Source organism: Nicotiana sylvestris, chromosome 11 (assembly GCF_000393655.2).
Source record: "Nicotiana sylvestris chromosome 11, ASM39365v2, whole genome shotgun sequence".
In the NCBI taxonomy this organism is placed as follows: Eukaryota; Viridiplantae; Streptophyta; class Magnoliopsida; order Solanales; family Solanaceae; genus Nicotiana; species Nicotiana sylvestris.
In genome coordinates, this window is record NC_091067.1 from 61466033 (window position 1) to 61480830 (window position 14798).

General features: G+C 40.1%; 1 protein-coding gene across 1 annotated transcript; it reads left to right on the forward strand.

The window, feature by feature from the left end:
- Positions 1 to 875: 875 nt before the first annotated feature.
- Positions 876 to 2896, forward strand: LOC104224547 (polyol transporter 5-like). The gene is made up of 2 exons (XM_009776230.2): positions 876 to 1077; positions 1325 to 2896. The coding sequence occupies exons 1-2, from the start codon at positions 942 to 944 to the stop codon at positions 2713 to 2715; spliced, it is 1527 nt and encodes a 508-aa protein (XP_009774532.1). The 5' UTR covers positions 876 to 941; the 3' UTR covers positions 2716 to 2896.
- The last annotated feature ends 11902 nt before the right edge of the window (positions 2897 to 14798 follow it).

Genomic DNA, 14798 nt, shown 5'->3' on the forward strand with positions numbered 1-14798 from the left:
GCCATGGGCTTACCCGGACAGGGCTTAAAAGCCTTGTTTTTAAATGGGTCCCAAATATTCTAGCTCATTCCTACTAAATCGCGGGGTAAGCGGGACTGACCCAACGGGCCAAGCCCATATCGACAACTCTAGCTATAAATATTGTAGTTCAACCTATATTTAAAGTCATTATAAAGTATAGGTAGCGATTATTCTTACCGTTCCTCTTAGTCAGATCTTTGAAGTTCTTGCTGATTTTACCATCCCAGTCAGCCTAAAAGATTCTATCCAAGATCCTAACTTAAAGTATCTCTAGAATAAACTTGAAAGTTAGGAATGGGACCAACGGTTTTTACTCTCAATATCACTAACTTGTACACATGCGCATAGACACCCCTAATTTATAAAACCTTTTTACGCAGGACTATTAGGTGGTGAATGACTCCTAAGGTGCTTGTGTTTCTTTCTAGTAGATTTTGGGAAATTATCAAACATGAAAAATAGTACTAGTACGTATTAAAGGTTAATTACAGGAAAAAGAAAATTCCAAATAACAAAGAAAATATTGACAATGACAAATTACGACACCAGATCTCTGTGAAGTTTGAACAATGAAAAAATCCAAACTAAATGCAGTGTAACTAACACGCGGTTAGTGTTCAAGCAAGTATACTTATGAATTTGGCGAGTTAATGACGTGGTGTCTTTAAAGGAAAAAGTGACTCACATAAAAGTTAGTTTGGATAAAGACATATTACGAAGGCGAAAACGCAGCTTGCGTTGAAATCCTAAACAAACGTGTCATGCCATCCTACAAGTTAGCCATTCATGCAAATCAGCTCTTTATTATCCATTTGAGTTTTCAGTCTCATATATACTCAAAGGAATAATATTAATCTCTCATTTCTGTTACACACTAAAACAGAGCTAAAGCAGGGTACTCATGCTTTATCAATCCACATATGGATGAGTATAAGGTCGGAACAGAAAACACTACTCAAGTTGAATCTCAATCTTCTAAGAAAAAGGCTCCTCTGAACAAGTATGCTCTCGCTTGCGCCCTTTTGGCCTCTACCAATTCCATCCTCTTGGGATATGGTGAGTCTTCTTTATTCTATATCCAGTATCCTTACTTTTCTCATGTGGTTGTACAATCATTTGCTTTAATATTTGTACTACACTATAGTATGAGATCATAACGAGATCTTTGATCTCAAAATATTGAAAATAAATGTTGACCAGTTTTCTCATGGGGCTGTGGAATGAAACTATATATGTCTAATAGATGAATTATTGACCAGTTTAATTTGAAAAATCAGTGACTCCTGGCAATTTAATGTTGCAGATATTGGAGTGATGAGTGGAGCTGTGCTTTTCATAAAGGATAATCTCAAGATTTCATCTTCTCAGGTAGAAATCTTGGTGGGGTCATTGAATGTTTGTTCTCTAATTGGATCATTTGCATCTGGCAAGACTTCAGATATGATTGGTAGAAGATACACAATTATCTTGGCAGCAGCTACTTTCTTGGTCGGTGCACTCCTGATGGGACTGGCTCCTTCTTACCCATTCCTTATGGCAGGAAGGGTCGTCGCCGGAATCGGCGTTGGTTATTCACTGATGATTGCTCCGGTCTATACTGCCGAAGTATCGCCGGCCATGACACGTGGTTTGCTCACATCGCTCCCTGAAGTGTTCATCAATGTTGGTATCTTACTAGGCTATATTTTCAACTATGCACTAGCTGGTTTACCAGACCACATCAACTGGAGGCTAATGCTTGGAATTGCTGCCGTTCCAGCTATTGGCATTGGCATTGGTGTATTGCAAATGCCAGAATCCCCACGGTGGCTTGTTATGAAAGGCCGTATAGAAGAAGCGAAAAGAGTGCTTCGTAAAACCTCAGAGAACGATGATGAGGCCAATTTGAGACTAGAAGAAATAATAAAAGCTGCTTCTCTTGTAGGCCAAAGTCCAAGTGATAGCACAGGATCAATTCCAAGTAAATGGAAAGGCCAAGGGGTTTGGAAAGAACTCCTAATGCCAAGCCGGCCGCTTCGCCGGATTCTTGTCGCTGCCGTCGGTATAAACTTCTTCATGCAAGCTTCCGGAAATGATGCGGTGGTTTACTACACGCCATCCGTGTTTAATGCTGCTGGAATTCACAATCGAAAAGGACTAGTAGGTGTGACTATTGTCATGGGGATAGCCAAGACATCATTTTGTATTGTTTCAGCACTTTTCTTGGATAATTTCGGAAGGCGGCCCATGCTGTTGTTGGGTACAACAGGAATGGCTGTTTCTCTAGCTGGTCTTGGCTTGGGCTCAATGTATCTACACAATTCCCATCATAAGCCACTATGGGCCATCGCATTATGTGTTGTTGCAGTTTGTGCTGATGTGTCATTTTTCTCAATTGGGCTTGGGCCAATAACATGGGTCTATTCATCTGAAATATTTCCTATTAGGCTAAGGGCCCAAGGTTCGAGTTTGGCAGTTTCAGTGAACCGGTTGGTAAGTGGGGTGGTGGCAATGACATTTCTAACAATATCAAAAAAGATAACATTTGCAGGAATGTTCTTTGTGCTTTGTGGAATCATGGTATTAGCAACTATCTTCTTTTACTTTTTCTTGCCTGAAACCAAGGGCAAGAGTCTAGAGGAAATTTGGGAGATCTTTGAGGACAAAAAGGACAAGACTCCTTCTCAAGCTGATAAGGAAATGACTGCAAGGTAGTAGGTGGTTTTAAGTAGTTGATTTTGAGCATGTCCTCAAATGCAAAATGTTATAGGACATCATTCTTAATACTAGGAAGCTTTTAGAGATGTTTGCTTTAGATATAGGTAATTATTTTTCTCATTTTATCTTCCCGAAGAAATGATTGATATTGAGTTCAAATATGAAATAAGCCCTGACATTATGCATTGCCAATTATTAAAATATACATGTTAATTCTTTTTTCTTGTGGTGATGGATAGGTTGGTTTGTGTATACTAGACTAGAACATGACAAACATAAAAGAGAGGAAGACCTTATAATTGAGTTGAACTCTACACCTAAATGGTGCAGGGTAGAATGAAAATTATGAAAGTACAAGAAGGGGGTGTATTAAATTCTTTTTAACTTTTATGTCCTTTAGCCAACTATTTAACCAATATAGTTAGACTATGATACTATCTGTAAATATAAGTGCGATGCAAAATGATAAATTGCAGTAAAGTAAATAGCACAACGATATTTTTATACTAGTTCAGATTTAATGTAAATTTTTGTATAGTCTTCATGGGTTGCAAAAGGGTTCTCTGCCGATGGCTCCTTATTAAGATTATTTATTATAAAGGGGTTGTGTGACTTCTTCACACTTCACAATCTTTTTTTCTCAGATTATCTCCTTAGTCTTTGCTTGACAGGGAGATAACAACTTAAGAGATTTGTTCCTCGGAAGATATTCCAAGAATAAAGTTGGGAGCCTTCCAAGATACTACTTGATTATCGCATATATGCTTTCTTTATGGTTTGCTTTGATTTAGGACATTCTTAGTGAAGCACTCCATCAAGTGCTTGATTTGTGCCGACGAGATTCCTCATTCGTTGAATCACCATAATTGATTCTTCTTTCCTTGTAAGCCGCTATCTTCCAACTCTCGATTGATTCTTCTTTCCTTGTAATATGTTGTCTTCCTTTTCCTTATGCGTCAGTTATCCTTCTTTTCGTTTTTCTTTTTTCACAAGTACATTTACCTTCATCAGTGTAATCCTGCAATTTCACGAGTGAAGTCATCAAGAAAACAATGCTAACAATCTCTCCTTTTTGATAATGATAAGTAGAACATTAATTAATGATCAACTTATGCTACTTCCCTGATAGGAGCTTGTGGATTTTCTCCCCGTGAGCATGTGTTCTCCCTGGATTGATGTTCCTACTGATATAGATATAGATTCTTCTCCCCACTTGGCATCAGCAAAAAGAAAAACATAGAAGAGACAATAATATAAGTAGATAAATAGTCGACTTAACCCATGGGAGCAGTCAACTTAAGTAGGTAAGTAAGATCATGCAAAATATAACTCTAAGCAGCTTGTAGTCAACTAGTCTACTGAGTTATTTTAGCACTTCCACAAACAAACCAAAATCAAATTTTGTTTGAAACAAACACATGAAATCAACAAAGGAAGTAATTGAGGGTGTTGCAGATGACATCTTTCATCCTAGTAAAGTTTGTTGTCATGGTTACTGAAATCCCATCAATCGTGTCATGCACTTCCCCGAATGTACCAACTGTTGCGGAAGCCAAATGTATATAGTGTGAATGAGTCACAACTACTATACCAAAAATTATGACAACCACCAAATGATAAATAAAATAATAAGACAACAATAAAAGAACACCAGAATTTACGAGGTTCGACCAATTTTGCCTACTTCCTCGGACACAACCAATATTTTATTCCACTCCAAAAATACAAGTGAAATAATACTAAAGAGAGAAGATACAAATGCCTTAAGAAGATAAGAAGTCAAATGAAAGGTGTGTTTAAATCCTAAATATTAGGCCTCCTTTTATAGGAAAATATTTCCCCCCAAATAAAATCATCCACCGGTGTGGGACAATTTCTTTTGTCAATCAACAAATCTCCACCTTGACAAAATTTCACATATTTAATTTTCTCTCAATAACAAATTTTGGTTGTGTCTTCATCTTCTATCTTCAGTGTTCAACAATGTTGATCAAATCCAAACAATGTTGAAACTTGACCGCAGTCACCACTTTTGTCAGCATATCAACAGGATTCTCCGTAGTATGAATTTTCTTCACCGTGACTCCACCTTCTTCTATGATTTCTCGGACGAAATGATATCGAACATTAATGTGCTTCGTCCTTGCATGATAAACTTGGTTCTTCGCTAATTGAATAACACTTTGACTATCACAAAAAATTGTGATACTCTTTTGTTCAACACCAAGCTCTTTTAGCAACTCCTGAAACCAAATTGCCTCTTTCACGGTCTCTGTAATAACCATGTACTCTGCCTCTGTTGTAGATAAAGCAACTGTTGACTGCAAAGTAGACTTCCAACTAACTGGTGCCTTTGTAAAAGTAAACACATAACCAGTAGTTGATCTTCGTTTGTCCAGATCACCCGCAAAATCCGAATCACAATATCCAACTACAGACTGATTGTCTTCCTGCTCAAAAACTAACCCAACATCTACAGTATTATGAATATACCGTAGAATCCACTTTACAGCTTGCCAATGCTCCTTTTCCTGGATTATGCATATATCTACTAATAACTCCAACAGCTTGTGAAATGCCAGGTCTCGTACAGACCATTGCATACATCAAGCTACCAACAGCATTTGCGTATGGTACCTTTGACATATACCCTCGTTCAGCTTCATCTTTTGGCGACATAGTAGTACTTAGCTTAAAATGGGGAGCAAGTGAAGTACTAACTGGCTTAGTCTTTTCATCTATGCCAAAACGTTGTAGTACTCTTTTCAAATATTCTTTCTGAGATAAACAGAGTTTCTTTGAAAGTCTATTTCTTATTATCTCCATGCCAAGAATTTTCTTTGCACTAGATCCTTCATTTCGAACTCCTTCTTCAGTTGAATCTTCAACTTATCAATTTCTTCTGAATTCTTGGAAGCTATCAACATATAGGAGAAGATATACAAAGGAACCATTTTTAAGCTTGTGCAAATACACACAATGATCTTATTTGCTTCTCTTATACCCTTGCCGCAACATAAACTCGTCAAATCGCTTGTACCATTGTCTAGAAGATTGTTTCAATCCGTACAATGATTTTTCAAGTTTGCACACCATATTTTCTTTTCCAGCAACTTTGAATCCTTCTGGCTGAGTCATGTAAATTTCCTCCTCCAAGTTTCCATGTAAAAACGCAGTTTTTACATCCATCTGAACTAGTTCCAAATCCAACTGTGCTACCAAAGCCAACATAATTCTAATGGAGGAATGTTTTACAACTGGAGAAAATACTTCATTGTAGTCAATTCCCTCCTTTTGAGCATATCCTTTGACCACCAATCTTGCTTTGTAGCGAACATCTTCTTGGTTAGGAAATCCATCTTTCTTTGCAAATACCCATTTGCACCCAATTACTTTCTTTCCCTTCGGGAGATTGGCCAATCTCCATGTATGATTCTGATGAAGGGGCTGTATTTCATCATTCATGGCAATCCTCCACTTATCTTCTTCTGAACTTTGGACTGTGTCTTTATAAGTGGTAGGAACATCATCCTCTACAATTGAGGCGGCACAAGCAACCGTCTCTATAAGACGAACGGGTTTTGTTATTGTCCTTTTTGGCCTGCTATTTGCAATTGATTCAAGTTGTTATTGAGGTTCCTGAGTTGAATCTCCCTCTCTACTGGCTCTTCTTCCAGAGTATAATCTTCATTTATTTCCTCCTCTGCTTCTTGTGTAGGAAAAATAAATTTTCCCCCAAACTCCACCTGCTTAGAAGCACCATCATTTTGTTTGGTATCTTCTGTTACGTTACTTATCATAGCAGATTCATCAAAGGAAACATCCCTACTGAATATTACTTTCTTTGTCATAGGACACTATAAGCGATATCCTTTGACTCCAGAAGTAATCCCCATAAAAATAGCCTTCTTTGCTCTTGGATCCAATTTTGACTCTGTCACATGATAATATGCAGTTGAACCAAATACATGTAAAGAGTCATTATCTACAGCAGGCTTTCCATACCATTTTTCAAATGGTGTCTCGCCATCAATACCAGCAGATGGTAGATGATTAATGAGGTGGCATGTATATGTAACTGCCTCAGTCCAAAATTCTTTGCCCCAGCCAGCATTGGACAACATACACCGTACCTTCTCCAGCAAGGTCCGGTTCATACGTTCTGCCACTCCATTCTGTTGTGGTGTATGTCTGACAGTGAAGTGTCGGACGATGCCATCTTTTTCACAGACCTTATTGAAATGATCATTTTTGTATTCACCTCCATTGTCCGTGCGAATACACTTGATCCTCCTGCCTATTTGATTCTCCACCATCGTCTTCCATTTGAGAAAAATTCCCAACATTTCATCTTTCCTTTTCATTGTATACACCCACACTCTTCGGGAAAAATCATCAACGAAGTTTATAAAATAGTGCTTCCCACCCAATGAAGGTGTTTTGGTAGGACCCAAACATTAGAGTGTACATAATCTAAAATGCCTTTAGTATTATGGATCGCTGTACCAAATTTAACCCTTGTCTATTTCCCTTTGACACAATGCTCGCAAAACTCCAAGTTGCAAGTCTTTACTCCTTTTAACAATTCTTGATCTAATAGAGTTTTCAAGGATTTTCCTCCAGCATGTCCCAAGCGCATGTCCCATAGCCTGGTTGCTTCTACCTCTTTTTCGTCACTGTATGTTACTGTCGTTGTCCCAATAACTGTGCTACCGCGATAACGGTACATGTTATTATTCTTCCGATTGGCCTTCATTACCACTAGTGCATCGGAGCATACTCTCATCACTCCATTTTCTGCAATGATTTTGAACCCTTTTGATTCTAGGGCTCCCACAGAGATGAGATTCTTCTTCAAATCCGGTATATATCGAACATCTGTTAATGTTCTGATCATTCTATCATGGTTCCTTAATCGTATTGAACCAATTCCAAATGAGGTAAGAGGGCTGTTATCCACTGTGTGGATGACTCCATATTCTCCTTCTTGAAAATCCACAAACCAGTCCCTGTTGGGACACTTTTGATAGCTTCAAGCCGAGTCCATCAAACATATGTCTGATGATGTTTATGGCTCTATTGTAACTAATGAGAAGTCTGAATCATCACAATCAGCTACATTTCAATCCATAATGGCCTTTCCATTGTTATGTTTGGCCTTATTCTTCAACTTCGGACAGTCTTTCTTCCAGTGTCCCTTTTCTCGACAAAAGGCACATTTATCTTTGCTGGGTCTAGATCTTGACTTGGATCTTTCCTTCTTTGTCCTCATTTGATTTTGAGGACGACCCCTCACAACCAGTGCTTCTCCTTCTCCACCCTTTTGTGTTTCTCCCTTTCTTTGTTCATAGTTGTACAAAGCCGAACAAACTTCTTTGAGAGAAATTTCGTCATTCCCATGGAGTAGAGTAGTTTCAAGGTGCTCGTACTCATCAGGAAGTGACCCCAATAATATCAAGGCCAAGTCACCATCATCAAAAGTTACATCCATATTTTGCAAATCTGTGACCAACTTATTGAAACCGGTGATATGTTCGTTCATTGTGGTACTAGGAAAATAGGTGAAACGAAACAGTCTCTTCTTCATGTACAATTTATTTTGACTATTTTTCTTCAAATATTTATCCTCCAGTGCTTTCCATAATTTACTTGCAGAAGTTTCCTTTGTGTATGGATATTTCTGCTCTCTAGCAAAGTAGGATCGAATGGTACCGCAAGCAACACAGTTGATAATTTTCCAATCTTCTTCTCCAATAACATCTGGTTTCTTTTCTTCAATGGCAAGATCCAGCCCTTGTTGAAAAAGGACATCTCGAACCTCGCCTTGCCACATCCCAAAATGTCCTGATCCGTCAAAAATTTCTACCGCAAATTTCACATTTGATACAATTCTTGTCATAAGTGAGGATGCCAACGATGACGTATTATTGACACTTGATATAGATTCTTCTTGTTTATTGTCTCCCATTTTGACACAAATATTATTTAATAGTTGACGACACAAATCAAGATTATTTCCTTTCTGGTGTGGAAGATCATACTAAGCTACAACCACAGAGCATACTAAGACAGAACCTTGACACAGTACCAAGATAAATCTTTTCTGATATGGAAGATCAGACTATGCTGCAACCACAGAGCATACTTAGATAGTACTTTGCCTCTGATACTAATTGTTGCGGAAACCAAATGTATATTGTGTGAATGAGTCACAACTACTATACCAAAAATTATGACAACCACCAAATGATAAATCAGATAATAAGACAACAATAAAAGAACACCAGAATTTACGAGGTTCGGCCAATTTTGCCTACTTCATCGGACACAACCAATATTTTATTCCACTCCAAAAATACAAGTGAAATAATACTAAAGAGAGAAGATACAAATGCCTTAAGAATATAAGAAGGCAAATGAGAGGTGTGTTTAAATCCTAAACATTAGGCCTCCTTTTATAGGGAAATATTTTCCCCCAAATGAAATCATCCACCGATGTGGGACAATTTCTTTTGTCAATCAACACCAACTACCTCTTGCGCCATTCGTTCCATCTTAAGGAAAATCTTTGAAAATCAAATATGGTTTCCTTTGATGTGTCCTTGATGTCTTCCACCATTTTCTTGGCAGCAGTAACAAATTCCTTGGACAGAGTCTAACTTTTGATCTATGGCCACCAACTTGTAGCTAGTTCTTGATCAATCGAGTGATAGGTTGAAGCTTTTGTCTTGGAGTGATTTGTTGTGGTATTGCTTCCATTCTCATGTTTTTTCACCCATGTTCCTTATACGGATATGTACCCCATTCTAGCAAAGGCTCTTGAGTAATTTTACTTCGACACCGGAAGGAACGAGAGGTTTGAGAGAGGGATATAATGTGATTCTAACAGACGAGTGATAATCATGCCATATGGGGGACTAGTTAGGGTCATCGGCAGTTTCGAGCATAAAGTTAATCACCTAGGATATTAGTTTGACTCTGTGTTTAGTGAGATGAGAAAGTAGAAAAAGGACATGTTCTGGGAAGAATAGTGGTGGAAACAATATGAGCAATAATTCTGGTTTCAAAATTGATAACGCTGGGACATAACTGATTTGAAAGAGGGTCAGCGGATGCTTCAGCAATGCGCTTCTTTGCTTGTTCAAACGAACCGTCGAAATCATTTAGCCAAGAGCTCTTAAACAGAGTGGGGGTATCCGCAGCGTTTTCAATTGAAGATGGAATTGAAAATAGAGCAATCAAGAACAACACATTTTCCAAGAACCAAAGACTTGATTTTATCAGGCTTTTGGGATAAAAAATTTGCATAGAACATTCGAACAAGATTTTCAAAAATATTGGGATAGGCTTGACTGAGAAAGTTTTTCCAGCATTGAAATTCAAAAAATTGTTTTCATGATGCAGCTATTGCTTTCCATGACTTCGAGATCAATGATTCTGCCATGTGCAATAGGTTTCTTCTTTAATACAATGTACGATTCTCGATTTGGGCTATCCTAGAAGTTGGTATCAAATTATACATGTCGTCTAGGTCTGATTTGATCTTCTTCGAAGAGATGGACACAGGGTTTTCCATTGGCCGTTTTCCCAAGGCTTTGCTTTCAGGGTTTCGTACATCGTCGGAGAGTTCAACCCTTGTCACGAACTAAAATCTCACTGGAACTATGATGGCACCTAACACCGCTTTTGAGGCAAGCCAAAACCAAACAAGCAGAAATAAACTTGAATAACAGTACTAAATAGTATAGTATAATAACATAAATAACTGAAGTCAATAGTCAAAGTACAATCGAAAACCATCCCATGACCTGATGTCATCGAGTCAGGAGCTCTACAAAATTTAAATATAGAGTTTGAACTAAAAATGTTGTATTATTTGAAAGATGGAACAATAATAACATGAACTAAGAGAATAGGGAATTAGAAGACAGGAACAAATCTCCAAAACGGGTATTGATGTCACTCTTTAGAAATCACATCTCTTAGTAACACCTAGATCTTCACATAAAGTACAGAGTGTAGATGTAATGACCCGACTAGTCATTTTAAGAATTAACGCCCCGATCCCCTATTAACTGCTTTTCCCGTATTTGTTTCTACTATTTTAATTTGCCGGGATGTTTGGATTTGAGTTTCAGAGTATTTTGGGACACTTAGTCCCTCAAAGAGAGCGTAAGCTTCAGAATTTGGACCGTAGTCGGAGCAGTGTGAAGACAACCTTGGAATGGAATTCTGTCAGTTCCATTAGCTCCGTTGGATGATTTCGAGCTTAGGGGCGTGTTCAAATTGTGTTTTGGAGGTTCGTAGCTTATTTAGGCTTGTATACGGTGAAATCGGAGGGTCCGATTTCTCGCCATTAAGGAGTTTTCGGGGAGTCATATGGATATCTCGAGGCTTTGGGGTTGCGGTCGGGTTCTCTCCCCGAGGTTCATTTACGCTCGACCCAACGATGATCCCGAGGGTGGGAAATTCCCGAGGCGAGCAGATAGCACCAATAGAGTCTAATATCATGTCTAGCCATCCCATCTCCGTATCTTTACAATTAATGCATTATGTACTATGTTGTATTTCCCCTCCTATATAAAGGGGATCCCCACCACTTTGTAAGGGGCTAATGTTGCTCCAACCATTCTACATAAGATCAATAACAACTCTATCTCTCTCTTTTCTCTCTAACTTACTCGTTCGAGACTACCTCTCTCATTTATTGCTTTCATACTTATGTTTCATTTATTGCTTGATATTGGCTGTAAAGAGCCTCCTTTTAATTATATCCTAACTGTTATTCCCTTCCAGGTTACCCCCGATAGCTCGAGCTCGAGCCCAGGCATCGACCTCGAGGCATTTCACCGGATAGCCCGAGGCCCAAACGGCTAGCTCCTCGGTTTGATTACAACTCTGTTTTAGTTCGTATTTCATCGCTAAACTTCATATATCCAACATCAACTGCCTTAACAACTAGCATAAAAATAGATCACGTATTTTTAGAGTCCCATTAACAAATTTAATTGTTATTATCATTTTCACGGTAAACAGTTTGGCGCCCACCGTGGGGCTCAAAATAATAGTGATTATTTTCTTGCTGGTTTCGTTACACAATGCAAGTTATCTTTTACACTTTTTCTTGTCCAAGATCTTCGATTTCAAGTCAAAATGTCTGGCTCGGTAAATAGAGTTGAGAAGGACGACCTTGAAAACCATGGAGAAAATGGTGTGGCTATTCCAGTCGTTGGCGCGCCACCGCAGAACCCCGATAACGCACTTGGACCAATTCTAGCGGACGCGAACTCGCAAGACGCGTAGCAGGTCGATGAAATCTCTCACAGCGATAGGAGCATACAACATGGCAACCAACAGGAAGTTAGTCTTCATGTTATTTTCGAAATGTTGCAGGCACAACAGTTGGCTATCGCTCAGTTGCAAAGCCACCCGAAGACTCCAAGCACAGTAGCACCGGAAACTACTCCCCTAGCTGAACAGGTACCGGATAGATCGAGTAACAATGGATCAGTAGCCGATCCTATCATCGTGAAAATGCTAGAAGACCTCACCGAAAGGATCGAGTCAGGCGAGAAAATGATAGCAACCAACGATAAGAAGGTCGAAACCTACAACTCCAGGGTCGACCAAATCCCGGGCGCACCCCGGTACTCAAGGGTGCGGATTCGAAGAAGTTCATGCAAAGGCCATTCCCCAAAGAAACGGCCCCGAAACCCATTTCAAAGAATTTCAGAATGCCGGAACTCCCAAAGTACAGTGGGACATCAGACCCCGATGAACGCGATACCGTCTACACTTGCGCGGTAAAGGGCAACGATATAAAGAATGACGAAATCGAGTCTGTATTGCTTAAGTTCGGGGAAATGCTCTCGAAGGGGGCCATGATGTGGCATCATAACCTAGCTCCAAACCCCATAGATTCATTTGCCCTGTTAGCAGATTCCTTCATAAAGACACATGTTGGTGCCATCGAAGTATCAACAAGGAAGTCCAACGTATTTAAGATTAAGCAGAAGGAGAATGAAATGCTGCGAGAATTCATATCTCGGAATGAATGCAATTACCCCCGGTCTCTGATGATTGGGTGGTGCAGGCCTTCAATCAAGGTCTGAATGAACGAAGCTCGATGGCTTCGGAATAGTTGAAACAGAACTTGATCGAGTATCAGCCTAGAACCTTGTCGGATGCCCACAATCGATACCAGTCGCAAATTAGGGTCGAGGATGACTAGCTGGGAGCCCACTCGGGCTCTGTATACCCAAGCAGGCTCCTAGCAAAGAAACCGAAACCAAACAAAGAAAGATATTGGTCGTACGCCGAAGATAGGAGGAATGCCCCAAGGTGCAACCTACCTTGCAACTGCCGGAAAAGGGATCGAGGACAATATTCTCGAGGAATCATCAATAGAGCCAGATTCGACGGAGACACGAGGCCAGCAGGGGTGCCTCACCCATCAGAATACAACTTCAACGTTGTATCAAACATCGTGTTCACCGTCAGCAAAACCAGGGACACCAAATGGCCCAGGCCTATTTGGTCGGATCCTTCCTAGAGGAATCATAGCTTGGTATGTTAACTACATAATACGCACGATCACAGGACCAAAGATTGCCACCAGCTCCAAAAGAAAATAGCCAAGTTACTCAATAAAAATCACCTCCGAGAACTTTTTAGTGATTGGGCACGAGTTCAGTTTCGAGTAAGAAAGGTGGCCAAGAAGAACGAAGCAAATGGCCCGCGATATATTACCATGATAGTGGAGGAGCGACGACACCAAGAATATGTGAAGAGGAGGACAAAAATATACTGTCACCGGAGAAAGACAAACCCGGGAATACGTACCCGGAGGTGCCCCCATATTTAACAGGGAAAGCTCCAAAACCTCGCCCCAACCCTATAACAATGCACTGGTAACCTCTTTCTTCATTCATCCATTTCAAATAAAGAGTGTGCTCGTGAATCCAGGTAGCTCGACCAACATTATCAGGTCGAAAGTGACAAAGCAGCTCGGACTGCTAGACCAAATCATGCCTGCCTCTCGAATACTTGACAGATTCAACACAACGATCGAAACAATGAAACAAAAGACCATTCTCTTAGCCAGCATGACCGGCGCAAACTGGAATGCCAAATCCCATGTCACCAAAGGGAATGCAATGTATAAATGCCTTATTTAGACGGTCATGGACGCACCGCGAAAAGATGGTATTGTCTCCTCTTCGCCAAATGATGAAATCCCTAGCAAAGGAAGGAATTAAAACTGTCAATGGGGAGCAGCACGCGGCAAGGGAAATGTTCGCGTTACGTAACGTAGCACCGGTACCAATATTTCCACTCTCGAAAGAGTCAAAGGCTAATCAAACCATGCCTTCGGCTAAGCCCGATTAAACACAATGGAGGGTCGTACAGAGTCCTTGCTCCAAACAACAGGGACACATCGGGCCTCGGAACATCGCCTGCATACCCCGCGATAAGGTAAGACCACCTCTCTCCTTTGTTATTTTACACTAACCCATGTGCAGACACCCGGTCAGGGCGTTCGGAAGTGTTAACTCAACTCGAAGATCCCAAGGCCTTAATGGCATTCGTTGCATTCTTTCCCTTTGGCTGAGCTTTCGTCCCAAAGAGGGTTTTGTCGGCAAGGTTCTTAACAATGTCCACGCGCTACCTAAAAAGAACTCAACAAGCCTATAGGGTTTCCTTCGCAATCAACCCTGTACCAGGAAATGACAAACGAGGTTCCAATAGGAAATGATGTACCGGGAAAAATGGTCGAATGAACCATGTCCGCATAACCGGGCTTATGGCAACACAACGACATGTATTTATGCCAAGAAATCAAATAATATCTTTCGTCAAAAGCATCTCGTACTCCAAATAAAATTAAGTATGTTCACAGCTAGGATCCCTATATCGAGTACGTCCCGAGATACTCGGAGACTAGCATCAACAATTCGATACCCACATGGCCTCAGGGTCGGAACTCCATGCTCATATGTCCTCAATGAGGCAATTCCGAGCTCACAAGTAACAGCCTTCAGGCCTAAGCAAACTCGATGACTCGGAGACTGTCGCCAATC

Excerpts from the sequence above, each read along its gene's own strand:
- LOC104224547 (XM_009776230.2), top strand. The coding sequence starts at position 942 with ATGGATGAGTATAAGGTCGGAACAGAAAACACTACTCAAGTTGAATCT. Across the intron at positions 1,078-1,324 it reads TTCCATCCTCTTGGGATATG|ATATTGGAGTGATGAGTGGA; the intron begins GTGAGTCTTCTT and ends TTAATGTTGCAG.